At 42.1% G+C, this 15,283-nt stretch overlaps 1 protein-coding gene and 1 long non-coding RNA gene across 3 annotated transcripts; both read left to right on the top strand.

Annotated features, from left to right (window-relative positions):
- The first annotated feature begins 720 nt into the window (after window positions 1-720).
- Window positions 721-9,238, top strand: LOC149718202 (sperm-specific sodium:proton exchanger-like). The gene is made up of 16 exons (XM_089860793.1): window positions 721-970; window positions 1,944-2,198; window positions 2,546-3,074; window positions 3,322-3,925; window positions 4,212-4,361; window positions 4,434-4,886; window positions 5,256-5,462; window positions 5,535-5,885; window positions 5,970-6,095; window positions 6,572-6,670; window positions 6,738-6,914; window positions 6,983-7,120; window positions 7,380-7,577; window positions 7,986-8,195; window positions 8,268-8,396; window positions 8,919-9,238. Exons 1-16 carry the CDS (start codon window positions 760-762, stop codon window positions 9,036-9,038), a joined length of 3,957 nt encoding a protein of 1,318 aa, XP_089716919.1. The 5' UTR covers window positions 721-759; the 3' UTR covers window positions 9,039-9,238.
- A 97-nt stretch (window positions 9,239-9,335) lies between these two features.
- LOC149718201 (uncharacterized) lies at window positions 9,336-12,586 on the top strand. Of its 2 annotated transcripts, XR_016384340.1 has the most exons (4): window positions 9,336-9,909; window positions 10,084-10,180; window positions 11,311-11,410; window positions 11,667-12,586. It is a non-coding gene; the product is annotated as an uncharacterized LOC149718201 (long non-coding RNA). The 2 variants fall into 2 exon arrangements; XR_016384339.1 differs by having other exon boundaries at window positions 9,336-10,180; window positions 11,667-12,584.
- The last annotated feature ends 2,697 nt before the right edge of the window (window positions 12,587-15,283 follow it).

The following is a 15,283-nucleotide window of genomic DNA, read 5'->3' as shown; positions in this document are numbered from 1 at the left end:
TTAATATGGGATACATATGGGGGCGCAATAATTCCAATTATCTGTATGTATTCCTGCTTCTATGAAATTGATTTCGTATTCGGAACATTTGCTTGATCGATATATATTTTTCTTATGTAGCAATCGTTCATTTTTTGAAGGATACACTGACAAAACTAATTTCTCAAGTTATTCTATAGAAACAGGATTGGGGTACAGAGATTCTAAATGTTTAAATTTTGATTGAGTATTAAAATCAAAGGTAAAACATAAGAGAATCATTTGTCAATAATTCGATCTCTGTATTGGCGGCGGATTAGTTCTTTTGAAGATGATACTTATTAAAGGAAAGGGTTAAGCAACATAACATTATACCTTGAGAGAACGGCTTTTTTTTCTAAATATAAAAGTATTTAGAATTTATTTGGTCTTAAAAACGCCTCGCCATTTTTAGATGTGTCTGCTAGTCAGAACTCGCACATGATTGGCTCAACCAAAACACTCAAAATTATTTAACTTGAAAACGGTGACCCGGACAACAAAATGTCATAAAACATTTCTGACTCCAAATCGCCCAAAGAACACCCCCATATATTTTTGTGATGGACTTTGTATATTTGTAATTTTCGAAGACAGTCTTATAAACACTGCTTTCTTTCATATAAGATTTAGCCATGCATATTCGTACGCCTTTTCTCCGAATGCATTGCACTTTGAAACTATAAACTTCGAACTGTTTTATTTATTTCATTTTTTTACAGAATCGGAACTTGATCTAGAATGGACACTTTGTCAAATTCGCATCCGAACATAATTCCTTGGGAATATAACGCCGAAGATGGTCACTACCATCCGCACAATGCCAGTCATCATCGGGTCCATCATTGCCATAATTACGCCCTCAATGACTCCAATACCACCGACGAAGCCGATGTGGCGCACACTGCTCCATACAGCATACTTTTCTTGTTCGGAGTTTTCGCCATTGGAGGTATAGAACCTAAATTTTCACTAAGTTAATCTTATAGCATAGCCCACTCGATCACGTGCATAAGATCTTTCAAGTTTTGGCGGGAAAAATGAATCCACTAAGGTTATCTTATAACATAGCCCACTCGATCACGCACATAAGACCTATCAAGTTTTGGCGGGAAAAAATGAATGCATGTGCTTAGATTTCAATTCATTCATTTTCAAACTAGGCTTAGCAAATAAAACTTCAATCTTAACGAAATGAAAATGTAGAACGTGCACGTGCATGTTTACTGTTAACTTCTTAAACTCTCTATCAATATTACACGGCATTGAACCAGTTACAAAATTACATCAAAACACGTGTGGGTGGATCATGTTTTATTTTTTTTATCCCCAAAAAAATTTAATATTAGCATCTAGTAAAAGTTTTAACGCCTAATAATTTTTGAAATAAATTTGAATCGACGGAAACCATATAAAATAAAAATACATCGGCCGCCCTTAATAAAAGTTACGAAAGATTTATAAAACCGTAGAAGTTTCGTAATTTTTATTAAAAAAGAAAAATAAGAAAATGGTTCCAACCCCTTTTCCAACAGTAATTCATCATTATAAGCTCCTTATTTTTCAATTATTATAAAATAGATAACTGCATAAGTAACAATAGTTGTAATAAGTATGACAATTCAAAATGATTCTAGTAAAGCGAAATTTCTTATGAAATTAAGGTTTGTTTGCTCGATCAGAGTCAAAACTCCTTGGAGGGTATTTATACCTATTGCCTCTGCACCTCACCCTCCGTTTTTTGATTGATCTACTTCTATTTTAAGCTAGTTTTGATTAGCAACAAAATTATTTAACAAATTATACTAAGAAACGGACCTTTAATGTGTCATACTTCTTGGTCTTACGATACTTATAATAACATATTCATGGTAGAATTTAAAAAATTCAACATAATTAAAAATTAATGCAATTTTTCTTCGTAGCTATTGTTCGTTTTTTATTGAAACACCTTCGTCTCCCGTACACCGTGGTGCTCTTTGTATTGGGAGTCTTGTTCGGATTAGCGGCTAATCATTATGAACCGCTTCAACACTACACGGAGTTGGCCAATATGAGCCCTCATTTGATATTGTACATCTTTCTGCCCATCTTGATCTTCGAATCGGCTTTTGCCATGGATACCCATACCTTCTTCCGGTGTTCGGTGCAATGCCTTATATTAGCCGTACCAGGATTACGTGAGTGATTTTTAAATCTTATTATTTCATTCACTAATCGCTGTTTAAAGCTAGTAGTTAAAAAAAGAGGTAGAGGTAATTAAAAAAATATTAGAAATAAAAAACCAACAAATAAATAAGCGTAACCTTCTATTTTCTTTTTAACTTAAAGAATTGTCAACTTTCGTAAATTAACTAAATGGGTAAATCGGTAAATTATGAAGTGAATATGGGTTAAACTAATCTAGTCAGTAATTATCGTGTTTCTAAATCTTTTAATTTATTCAGTCATTCACTTAAAACGTCGACTTAAATTTGCGTAAAATTGAATATATAATATATACCTTAATTTATCGTTTTGTTTTTAGTGATTTCAACAGCGTTGACAGCTGTATTATCAGTCAACTTGTTTTTGGCCTACGATTGGGGTTGGCCAACTGCCCTACTTTTCGGTTCCATATTGAGCGCGACTGATCCAGTGGCCGTTGTAGCTTTGCTAAGAGAAATTGGCACTTCCAAGACACTGTCGACGCTGGTTGAAGGTGAATCCTTGTTGAACGACGGCTCGGCCATCGTGGCTTACTCTGTCCTAATTGAATTGGTCGTCCCTGGAACTGATATCGATGCCAGTAGTATCCTGATCAAGTTTTGTCAAATATCTCTGGGTGGACCCGCCTTGGGTTACGTCATGGGAAAAATCTCCGTCTTTTGTTTGTCACGTGTCTTCAATGATGCCATGATTGAGATTACAATTACTTTGAGTTCCGCTTATATTACTTACTACTTGGCTGAAGCCGTTCTTAAAGTTTCCGGGGTCTTGGCGTTAGTGGCTCTCGGTGTGGTCATCAGTGGAGAAAAGGACAGTATCAGTCCGGAAGTGGAAGTTTTCGTTCACAAGTAAGTACAGGAAATATAGTTGTGGGAAATGCTAAGCCTAATTCGAACTTGTTTTAACCTAATATAAACTTGTTTACTGTAGTAATTTTTAAGCCTAATTCAAACTTCTTTTCTAAAGAAGCCTAATACAAAATTGTTGAACAAAGAAGCTGCTAGGCCTAATGGTTCCGAAAGATTTCGTGTAAATTCCCGACAATTAGAGACGACCAATTCCAAAACTTATCAACTTTTAAAATTTATTCTTCAGGTTCTGGGAAAATCTGTCTTATTTGGCCAACACGGTCATCTTTATCGTTGTCGGTATTGTGGTGGCCGATGCTGGGGCTGACTTCATTGAAAAGCAGGACTGGTTCCTAATTTGCGCCACCTACGTCGGTAGTACCGTCTTCCGGTTCATGATGATAGGGATACTGAGTCCAGCCTTATCTAGATTGGGTTACGGTCTACGATGGCAAGACGCCGTTATCATGACGTGGGGTGGTTTGAGAGGAGCCGTTGGCCTCGCTCTAGCTTTGCTGGTGTCCGAACAAGAAGGAATTGACAAGGAGAAAGTTGGACATAAAATTCTAATTCACGTTTCTGGGATCGTCCTTCTAACCCTATTAGTAAACGCTACCACCATTAAACCTTTGTTGTCCGTACTGGGGATGAGTGAAATTTCCAATTGGAAGAGACGGAACATGGCGGTTGCCGTGAGACATTTGCACGATATTCAAGGAAGGTCAATTCACGTCCAGAAAAACAACCAGTTCTTAGCTGACGCGGATTGGAAACACGTCGAAATGATAACAACTATCAATAACCCGTTCAGCGTCCGGAAGCAGACGAAAGAGGAGACGGAAGATGAAGAAGTAAGTACATGGTCAATTACTAAGTACTATCATTCGGTTTAATGGTGTTTGGTTTTCACTACAGTTAAATGGGGTAACTAACAATGGTCTAAACATATCATTTCACCTCGGGTTTAAGTATCATTGAAAGCAAATACAATTGAAGAAAAACATTAACAACTTCCCCAAGATACTGAAGTTTTACAAATCACTTTGAACAATGTTTTACTTTAATTTATGGGCTTCCACTAATGGTCAACTGCACTTGAAGTTATTTCCTAATTGAATATTGTTTTAAACCCAACAGAACGACTGCGACAGCGATTCTGCGTCATACGCCATTTTACGTTACAGTTCTTGTCCCGATTGCGAACTTCAACACGTCATTAGTCCGAATCAGAAAGAACTCGAGGATATGTTCAATGAAGCCAGGTTGCGCATGATCAGTGCGCAAAAGGTAAATAAAGCAATCACCTTCTCTTCAAAGCACATCGGGAACTTATTGAACTTGTAATTCGTTTCATAAAAGGTTAGTTACTGGCGTCAATTTGAAAACGGATTGCTGGCCCAAGAAAATGTCAGAGTACTTCTGTCGGCAGCTGATGTTGCAGCTGATAAAGATAAGAGTTTCGTCACCGTAGAAGATTTGAGGACTCATTGGAAAATTCCCTTCATTTATGATTGGCTAGAACGTCAACTTCGGGAACAAGTACCTCGTAAAATGAGTCAAGAAAGTTCCGAAGCCAGTGACTTGAATTCCGTGACCACAACTTGTCCTCATAACCTGAGACAATTTATACGTCATCCTTACTTCGATTATACGGTCTACATTATCATATCTTTAAGCGTTATTTTCTTGGGTTTGGAAGCGGCTTTTAGAATTCATAAATCCATTCGAGAAGATCACCCAATTATATGCGAAACTTTACAAATCATCAATTACGTTTTCTTTGTCTTGTATCTTGTGGAAATTACTCTCAAGGTAAGTCCCTCATACATATACTCATAAGTTTATAAGATATGTCCCATAAGTATGACACTCTAGCTATACTTCGTAATGCTAGAGACTTATTTAGAGCTAGTTCGAGAACGACGGAAGCGAGAATTGAAGTCCTACACTCGGTGGTTAATTTTGCAGAGCTTCCATCTAGTCCTATTTAGTCTGTATTAAGCCTTTGATAGCGCCTCACCAGGCGTCCCTCGCTTTACCCTGAATCTATGACCTACCTCCCTCACTTCATGACAAGCTCCCGTTTGTAACCAGTGACAAACTTATGGCCAACATAACTTATGAACTTATGATGTATTTGTTATGTTACTTATGGTTTAAGTCATGACATTTCTATTTTAGATGGTACGATTTACTTGCAAACGATACTGGCGCGTCAAATGGAACCAATTCGACGTAGTAATGCTTTTATTCTACGTTGCTGACCTTGTGACGCATTTTGTCGCCGACTACGGTTTACCAAAAGATTCCCACGAACAAGACATACTTATCTTAGTGTACTGCGGCATTCGTCTCGTAAGGGTCTTAAGAATTCTACGACTTTTGAAGGTAATACATATCCTCTTAATTTAATATTTAATTACTTCGCGCTTCCATTGACTTAAGTTTCTACTTTTACAGCTTGTACGTCATCGTCTACTTGCCATTTTGGACACGGTAATTAACAGCTACTTAAACGCCGGTTATGATATTGGATGCGGTTTCTTGGTGGGCGAAGAAGAGGTCATGAAGATGATCGAAGACATTGTGGATTATCAACCCATCGTTAAGGAATTACAAAGTATTTGCGAGCAAAACAGGAACCAGATAATCCGAGAACTGGCTCAATTGCAAGAGAAACATTCGAGCGTCGCTGTTGCTGTTAAAACACGTCACGCTGCCAGAAGTATCCTGAATAATTCGCGTGATGAATTGAACGAATTGAAAGAAAAGGGTTTACTGGATGACGGCGTCTACGAACAGTTAATGGATGTACGGTGACTTCTTCAAACTCATTAACGTATCAGTCGGTTTTAAATGATATTGCAATCAATCAATTAATTAATTTCAAAACAGGCCATAGAAAAACAAATGAAGAGATTGGTTAATTCCCCGACAAGCATGTTACCAGCACCACCGATTGAGTTACTGAGGAACGTTGAATGGATAGCCGATTGTGATGATATATTTAACTTCATTAAGGTAAGGAAAAATGCTTTTTACTAAATATAAAGTGCGATAATTGAAAACAGAAGAGAGAAGTCTATAACAAGGCGGGAGTAATTTTAACATGATTCTTCCCAACATCATATTAACATTTGGAGTGCACAGGGTTACTAAACCGAATCACATACGCGGTGATAAATAGTCCCCTCATCATTACCAATTAGCTCTTAACTATTTGCCTAGGCCCATGCGCTTGTTAATTTTTGTCCCAAGTCAAGACAATCAAGGCTTATCGTGGGTTGATTGCTGAGCATTTAGTACCAAACAGTTTTAGAATTTACCCTAGCAAAAGGGGGGGGGGGGTGAGCTTGTGAAGAATCATGTTACGTAACTAAAGTATTAAGAGGATACAGAGTGTCATCCTTCTCCTATTATCTCCTTCTGTTAATGAGAGCGTACGCCTTTGTTGTTACAAATCATCATAAATAACCCTGAAAAATTTTCTTTATTAGAATCGGGCCACCGTTGTGAAATTTCCAAAGGGAAAACTTTTGTATTCGTGCGGCGATCAGCCTTCTGGAATTTATATAATTACAGTCGGAATAATTAAGGTGATGACGTAACTTAAAGTCAATTGAAATTTCAAACAATATTTAATTGTTATAATAATTATTTTAGATTGAAGGTCATATCGTCGATATGGACGGAGAGTTGCCAAACACGGACTCTTTTCATTGGTTTTCGAGTCAGGATTATTTTGAAGATTGTCTAACCGCCGCAAATGTCCTTGGAGAATTGGGCTCTTTGTCCAAGAAACCCATGAATACCAATGCCATCTGCGAAACGGAGGTTCAAGTAAGTTTTAAGAGTTTGCTTTAGTTATAGGCCAAAGGTCATACGTAATTTGTTACTGCATGACTCAGGCCTTTCACATTGCTCAAGACGCCATGGAAAGGGCCTTCACTACATTCAAGGAACACCCAAGTATCGAATATAAAATGTGGCGAACTTGCGCCCTAAGAATTGCTAAAACTGTCCTTAAGAACAATCCTCAATATGTTGTAAGTATTCTGTTTCATTTAAAGTACTTTCAGTATTATTTAAAATATTTGTTAAGCCTACTTTTGAAATATTAAAATTTCGCGCGTTTTTCAAAATGTCACGTGCTTTGTAAGAACCTTAAAATATTTGTTAAGCCTACTTTTGAAATATTAAAGTTTCGCGCGTGTTCCTAATTGTCACGTGGTTTCTTCTAACAAACTACGTGACAATTCGTTATAATATTCTTTGAACCTTTGATTTTCAATTTTCGAAATTCAGGATTGGTCAACGGGTCGAATTATGATGCATTTACAACGGGCTTTACTTCCCGATTTACGAGGTTTGACCAGTTTCACTTTGGAAAGCGAAATGCAAGATGTCATATTGATTCAGGGAAGAGCTAAGGACCCTAATACGGGTGAAATTTACAGAGGAGTGGCTTACATTCCAAGGACAGTCTACACTTTAGGTTTTGAGGTAAGTTAGGCTTAATTTTATTCCATATAGAACAGGTTAATTCAACTCTCCATATACCTTGATTTTCAAATTTTTCGGCGCTCTCGTTGGATTTAATTTGAGCCAATCAATGAATGGAACGAGAATGCGAAGGCTTCGTTTTTTTTCCAACGTTTTCCCCCGCGTTCGCTCTCTTTTCTCTGATTGGTTGAAACTTTGGCCAATCAGACCGCCAGTCGAATTTGCGGCAAATAAAAATATTTTTTTATCTTAAAGGTCTACAATATTGACTTTAAAAATAGTATAAAAATGTTTTAATGTTATTCTAAACCATCTAAAGTCAACTTAGTCGAACAATTTATGCTCTGTTTAAGAGTCAACCCTTTTTCGAGGTCCTGAGATTAATAAGCGCATTGTCTATCTTTGTAGAATTACGACGAAGTTCGACCCATTCTTCTAATAGTCGGAAGTTTAGACATAACTTCCGGTAGCGCTGGTCAACACAATCAAATGGAATGGGCTGACAGACGACAAAGGTGGTCAATTTGCCCTCCAGCGCCTTCGCGTTGCCTTTTACACCAAGTACGAAGAAGAAGCGCCGTTCCCGCCGGTAGTCGAAGAAGCAGTCGTGCCCGAGCTGTAAAGTTGACCAGACTAATCAATTTAACAATCGGACTTGTAATCTAAATGAGTTTGTTGTTGTTGTTGCAGAGCACTTCTAGAGGATCAAGAGGATCGTGGGTTGAAGGCCTACCGGAATTTTTCCATCCTAGAACTTATTCTCAGCCAATTGACCTCCAAGATGAGAAGCCAAAGTCCAGGACAACTCTTAAACCCGACGTAAGTGTATGGTCAAGATTTTGTAGTTCAATCTCCCGCTAAATTTCATTTGGCATGGAGCGTGGTACGAGATTTTTGTTAACAAGAAGGCAGGGCGTTACGCGATTGGTCGGAGGGGCCTGTTTCAATTTATCCGTAAAATCTGAACCTAATTTGAATTTTAAAATCATTCGGAGATATTATTTCGAATTTCGAAGTCATTGGTAGTAATTGTGTGTTATATCAGGGATAGATTTAAAACGGTTAGTATTTACTTCAGTCCGACTCATACCCCTCCCTCCAACACGTAACGAAAAGTTCAAGTTATCTTATTGGCTGACTTAAACTACGTTTTGATGACGTTGCCGACGGGGACGGCGAAAAATACGTAATTCCTTTTTACCTCTGTCGCTATGACCCGGCTATTCTTTCATACCCCCCCCCGTCCCGTCGAAGGGGGTCCGGGGCTTGACTCGCGCCCAGATTACTCTGTTCTCCATTCCTACTTCTAAAATTAAATCTATCCCTGCTTATTTATCTTAGGTTACAGTTACAGTAGCCGATCCTATTCCGGGAGAAATATCAATATCTGTGCCAGCTGGCGTTGTGGCTCGACGAAGAAGCACGTTAGATTTACCTTTCGCTGAAACATCAGATATGTGAAATAAATTAACGTGTAGGTAGAAATTACTTATCAAAAACACATTATTTATATAAAATGTTTACGCGTTAACAAAATCACGGAAATATCGAAGGTTTAAAAGATAAAAACGTGACTGATTTTGTTGGAAAAATTTTTTTAGACACAAGTTTACAATGTTTTTATTAATTAAATCTAATAAATTTTACATGAATTTTTACAAACCAAAGTTCTTTACTTATCTAAATCTGTTCCCAAAGGTGTGCATATGCTGTTTTATTGTGTTTTTCAGTTAACTTCCCAACTTGCCGGGAGTTGTGGCGCACTCCTGTAAGCCAAGCTTCAGGGCGGCAAAGTTTGAGGGAATAAGACACATGTCGGCGATCCTACCCTATAGGTGCCGACTGCCCCGTGTCCGCCGGAGGTGACTTGACCCCCACACCCCTTCCGTCACCTCCCAAGTAAACCTCATTTGCTTCCCTGCTTAAACACATACTGAACCCTGACTAATCACATCCTTGTCGCGGACGTATGTGCCCTACTTACATTGAAACCTCCATAATACCAAAAACAAAAAAAAAAAAAAAACTTCCCAACTTCGTAATCCTTCCTGTTCGTCGCAACGTTTATTTCCGCAGCTAAACTGCCCTTTACCGCTAACTACTTCCGACTGTAATCGCCATCTCGTAGCTATCTGTTCAAATAGGGCCAAGGCTTAACTTTTTGTATCGTTTTTACTTCTATATTCAAAGAGTGTTGATTCAAAGATTGATCTTGAAAATGTTTACTAGAAACTAAAATGAAGTAAACTGAGCGACTGGAGCGAGAAATATAAATTAATAATAATTGAGTTTGAAGCGTAATCGTTACAATCGGAATTTCCCGCCTTTAAAGGTAAGCCTAATATCGTCGACGCCATCTTTATCTTTGGTCTATGTAGACGAACCTTATTATCGTAATACTTTTTAGCCAATCTTTGTTCCCTTTAATTAAAAATTCAAATATTTGAAGTTATTTAATACGAAAATGAAACTTTATCATCATTTGACAATAAAAATTTGTGATTAGCTTTTGAAACATCATTTTCTTCATTTTGCCTAAGGAAAACGAATAAAATGCCTAGAACAATACGTATTCATTGATGAGTTTTTATGCCTGCTATACTGTAAGTATGAATTATACTATCTCTATCTATCTATCTCTATCTATCTCTATCTATCTCTCTCTATCTCTCTCTACCCCTCTATATCTCTCTATCTCTATCTCTATCTCTATCTATCTCTCTCTATATCTCTCTATCTCTATCTCTCTCTCTCTATATCTCTCTATCTCTATCTCTATCTATCTATCTATCTCTATCTATCTATCTCTCTCTATCTATCTCTATCTCTCTCTCTATCTATCTCTATATATAACAATTTTTTATACAATAAACCAGAAGAAAATAGGGGAAGTGGGTAGCCGTAGCCTTGAGCCATACAAGTCGTCCAGTGATTCTCACTTACAATGGTCGATTCCCCTACCACCCTTAAAATTTGAATCTGGCCAATCGGCGCGAAGCATAAAATAGTACCAGATTTTATTGCGAACGCCACCATGTAGCGAACTGTGGAACTAACCTGTGTAGTCTGCTTATATTTCTGCTGTGCTTCAGTTTGAGTTAGGGTTACGTCAGGCAACGGGTTAATGCGGATATTGGTTTAATTAAGGACGAAAATTCGGTTATTTAATAAAATGAATGTCGCTAAGCAGTGTGATTTAACGTACAAGGAAACTACCGATAAGAAAACTCAGGCTGTGTTGAAAGGAAAAGTAAGATCTACCCAAACCAATCCCAATGTTAAAAATCAAACTACAACAACTTGGATACAACTTTATTACTTTGAACTCTTCCCTATCACAGTTTAAAACTTCGGACAAGTTAATTTTTTCCCTGGAACTTCGAAATACAATTGTATTTAAAAATAAAGACATATTTTAAAATAAGTTATGAATTTAGTACTTACCACTCGATTCCAGCCTCTGCCATTCTGCCTGAGTGCCTCACTGCCTCTAGCAGACGCCTCTAGTCAGTTGGAAGGCGTAGGACCGTACTGTCCACAGAATCACGTCACTCGTGTGTTAATGCGCGTAAAAATCCTATCTCTCTTCACCCCCACGGGGAGGGAAATGGCGCGAAAAATCCGTAAACGGGACGCCTCGCGAAGTTGCCCAAGCTACCCACTTCCCCTATTTTCTTCTGAATAAACCTCTAAAAGAGAAAGTTTGCCCAAAAATAACAAATCATATTTGAAGGCCGATTGAACGGGCTTCTATAGCCAAAAGCGTGATCGAGTGGGCTGTGGCACTAAATGGAATTTAGTCAATTCCGGCGTCGTTCTCCAACAAGTTCTCGGTAAGTTTCGAGCTTTACGAAGTATAGGAAGTGTCATACTTATGGTATATTGAGGCTTGAAAGAAACATTTAAAGATCTCAGAAGGCAATTTAATTGCTTCATAGTATTTGAATGATAATTACCTTTAGGGCTAGGTGATATTTTAGGGGTGCTTGTAGTTCAGGGTTTAGAAAAGTCCCCCTTTTCTAAACCCTGAAAAATTCCCCATTTTTCTTGGCATGTCATGGTTTAGTATTGTACTTGTAAATTACGCAGTGAAGAAGCAGAATTTTTCCAAGTTCAAGGCAAGTTTCAACGAAGTTCACTTTTTGTTCTTATGTCTATATACTTTTGGTTGAAGTCGGATTCTATTGTCGTTGGAGCTTCGGAGCGCGGAATCGAAATGAATGTAATGTTAACGAGTTTAAAATGGGCGTTTATTTTAAACGTATTAATGTGTTTGTGGCGCGTAATTAATGAACGTTAGTGTAGTGATGTAGGAAATTAAGCTTTAATCGCGTAGCTTTAAAATTTAATAATTTTATTTATAAGTCAAATCGTAGGAGATGATCGGTTGCTCGTTCAGTAGCATCCTCGCTTACCCTAGGAGAGAATTATTTTCGAATTAAAGTCGGACTACTTTAAATAATACATTACGCTTTGTTATTGAACTTTAATTATAAACTATATTTAGTGGTTGCTCCTTAGGTTGAGTCTTTAATAAAGTAATTTATCTTAAAATCCATCATCTGTCTAATAGTATATAGAAATTTGTTAATAAAGTTGAATTTATCGCGCTTAATATGCCAGTGCTGTGTAGTCGTGTGGTAACGACGCTGCCTAACACACCACGGTCCCGGGTTCGATTCCCGACCATGGCGTAGACCCCGATGTTACTGGAATTTAGAGGTAAGAACTTGGCGAAGACACCGATGTTATTTATTCGGGGACGCTAAAGATTATGTGGCAAAAACATGGCGTTGACTCCGATGTTATATATTCGGAGGCGCCAATATGCAGAGTGGAGGTTGGAGGTAAGTCTAGTTATAGAGGCAGCCGGGGGTTGTTTCCCCCTGCTGCGACCCCCTACTGTTACATTTTGCTGTTACCCCCTGCTGCGACCCCCTACTGTTACCCCCTGCTGCGACCCCCTACTGTTACCCCCTGCTGCGACCCCCTACTGTTACCCCCTGCTGTGTCCATATTGTTACCCCCTGCTGGGACCCCTTGCTGATACCCCCTGCTGTGTCCATATTGTTACCCCCTGCTGGGAACGCCTGCTGTGACCCCCTGCTGTGTTCATATTGTTACCCCCCGCTGTGACCCCCTGCTGGGACCCCCTGCTGTGTCCATATTGTTACCCCCTGCTGGGACCCCCCGCTGCGACCCCTACTGTTACCCACTGCTGTGTCCATATTGTTACCCCCTGCTGTGTCCATATTAATACCCCCTGCTGTTTCCATATTGTTACCCCCCGCTGTGACCCCCTGCTGGGACCCCCTGCTGTGTCCATATTGTTACCCCTGCTGTTACCCCCTGCTGTGTCTATATTGTTACCCCCTGCTGTTACCCCTGCTGCGACCCCCTACTGTTACCCCCTGCTGCGACCCCCTGCTGTGTCCATATTGTTACCCCCTGCTGGGATCCCCCGCTGTGACCCCCTGCTGTTTCCATATTGTTACCCCCCGCTGTGACCCCCTGCTGTGTCCATATTGTTACCCCCTGCTGTGTCCATATTGTTACCCCCTGCTGGGACTCCCCGCTGTGACCCCCTGCTGGGACCCCCTGCTGTTACCCCCTGCTGTGACCCCCTGCTGTTTCCATATTGTTACCCCCCGCTGTGACCCCCTGCTGTGTCCATATTGTTACCCCCTGCTGGGACTCCCCGCTCTGACCCCCTGCTGTGTCCATATTGTTACCCCCTGCTGGGACCCCCTGCTGCGACCCCCTGCTGGGACTCCTCGCTGTGACCCCCTGCTGGGACCCCCTGCTGTGTCCATATTGTTACCCCCTGCTGCGACCCCCTGCTGGGACTCCCCGCTGTGACCCCCTGCTGTGTCCATATTGTTACCCCCTGCTGCGACCCCCTCCTGTGAACCCCTGATGCGACCCCCTGCTGTGAACCCCTGCTGCGACCCCCTGCTGTGAACCCCTGCTGTTACCCCCTGCTGTTTCCATACTGTTACCCCCTGCTGTTTCCATATTGTTACCCCCCGCTGTGACCCCCTACTGTGTCCATATTGTTACCCCCTGCTGGGACCCCCTACTGTTACCCCCTGCTGTGTCCATATTGTTACCCCCTGATGGGACCCCCTGCTGTGTCCATATTGTTACCCCCTGCTGGGACCCCTTGCTGTGACCCCGAGCTAATTCCATATTGTTACCCCCCGCTGTGACCCCCTGCTGGGACCCCTGCTGTGTCTATATTGTTACCCTCTGCTGTTACCCCCTGCTGGGACCCCCGCTGTGACTCCCAGCTGGGACCCCCTACTGCGACCCCCTACTGTTACCCCCTGCTGCGACCCCCTGCTGTGTCCATATTGTTACCCCCTGCTGGGACCCCCCGCTATGACCCCCTGCTGTGTCCATATTGTTACCCCCTGCTGGGACTCCCCGCTGTGACCCCCAGCTGTTACCCCCTGCTGGGACCCCCTGCTGTTTCCATATTGTTACCCCCCGCTGTGACCCCCTGCTGTGTCCATATTGTTACCCCCTGCTGGGACTCCCCGCTGTGACCCCCCAGCTGTTACCCCCTGCTGTTTCCATATTGTTACCCCCCGCTGTGACCCCCTGCTGTGTCCATATTGTTACCCCCTGCTGGGACTCCCAGCTGTGTCCATATTGTTACCCCCTGCTGGGACTCCCCGCTGTGACCCCCTGCTGTGTCCATATTGTTACCCCCTGCTGGGACTCCCAGCTGTGTCCATATTGTTACCCCCTGCTGCGACCCCCTGCTGGGACCCCGTGCTGTGTCCATATTGTTACCCCCTGCTGCGACCCCCTGCTGGGACTCCCCGCTGTGACCCCCTGATGTGTCCATATTGTTACCCCCTGCTGTTACCCCCTGCTGGGACTCCCCGCTGTGACCCCCTGCTGTGACCCCCTGCTGTTTCCAAATTGTTACCCCCCGCTGTGACCCCCTGCTGGGACCCCTGCTGTGTCCATATTGTTACCCTCTGCTGTTACCCTCTGCTGGGACCCCCGCTGTGACTCCCTGCTGGGACCCCCTGCTGTTTCCATATTGTTACCCCCCGCTGTGACCCCCTGCTGTGTCCACATTGTTACCCCCTGCTGTTACCCCCTGCTGGGACTCCCCGCTGTGACCCCCTGCTGTGTCCATATTGTTACCCCCTGCTGCGACCCCCTCCTGTGAACCCCTGATGCGACCCCCTGCTGTGAACCCCTGCTGCGACCCCCTGCTGTGAACCCCTGCTGTTACCCCCTGCTGTTTCCATATTGTTACCCCCCGCTGTGACCCCCTACTGTGTCCATATTGTTACCCCCTACTGGGACCCCCTGCTGCGACCCCCTACTGTTACCCCCTGCTGTGTCCATATTGTTACCCCCTGATGGGACCCCCTGCTGTGTCCATATTGTTACCCCCTGCTGGGACCCCTTGCTGTGACCCCCAGCTGTTTCAGAATTGTTACCCCCCGCTGTGACCCCCTGCTGGGACCCCTGCTGTGTCTATATTGTTACCCTCTGCTGTTACCCCCTGCTGGGACCCCCGCTGTGACTCCCAGCTGGGACCCCCTGCTGCGACCCCCTACTGTTACCCCCTGCTGCGACCCCCTGCTGTGTCCATATTGTTACCCCCTGCTGGGACCCCCCGCTATGACCCCCTGCTGTGTCCATATTGTTACCCCCTGCTGGGACTCCCCGCTGTGACCCCC

Source organism: Phalangium opilio, unplaced genomic scaffold, assembly GCF_054372755.1.
Source record: "Phalangium opilio isolate 3A_F unplaced genomic scaffold, DU_Popi_V2 ptg000002l_1, whole genome shotgun sequence".
Classification (NCBI taxonomy): domain Eukaryota; kingdom Metazoa; phylum Arthropoda; class Arachnida; order Opiliones; family Phalangiidae; genus Phalangium; species Phalangium opilio.
Note: the sequence above shows the minus strand (reverse complement) of the source record. Positions and strands in the feature narration are given on the sequence as shown.

Coding starts and splice junctions, on each gene's coding strand:
- LOC149718202 (XM_089860793.1), top strand. CDS start 760: ATGGACACTTTGTCAAATTCGCATCCGAACATAATTCCTTGGGAATAT. Junction 4,362..4,433: donor GCATGATCAGTGCGCAAAAG/GTAAATAAAGCA, acceptor GTTTCATAAAAG/GTTAGTTACTGGCGTCAATT. Junction 5,886..5,969: donor TCTACGAACAGTTAATGGAT/GTACGGTGACTT, acceptor ATTTCAAAACAG/GCCATAGAAAAACAAATGAA.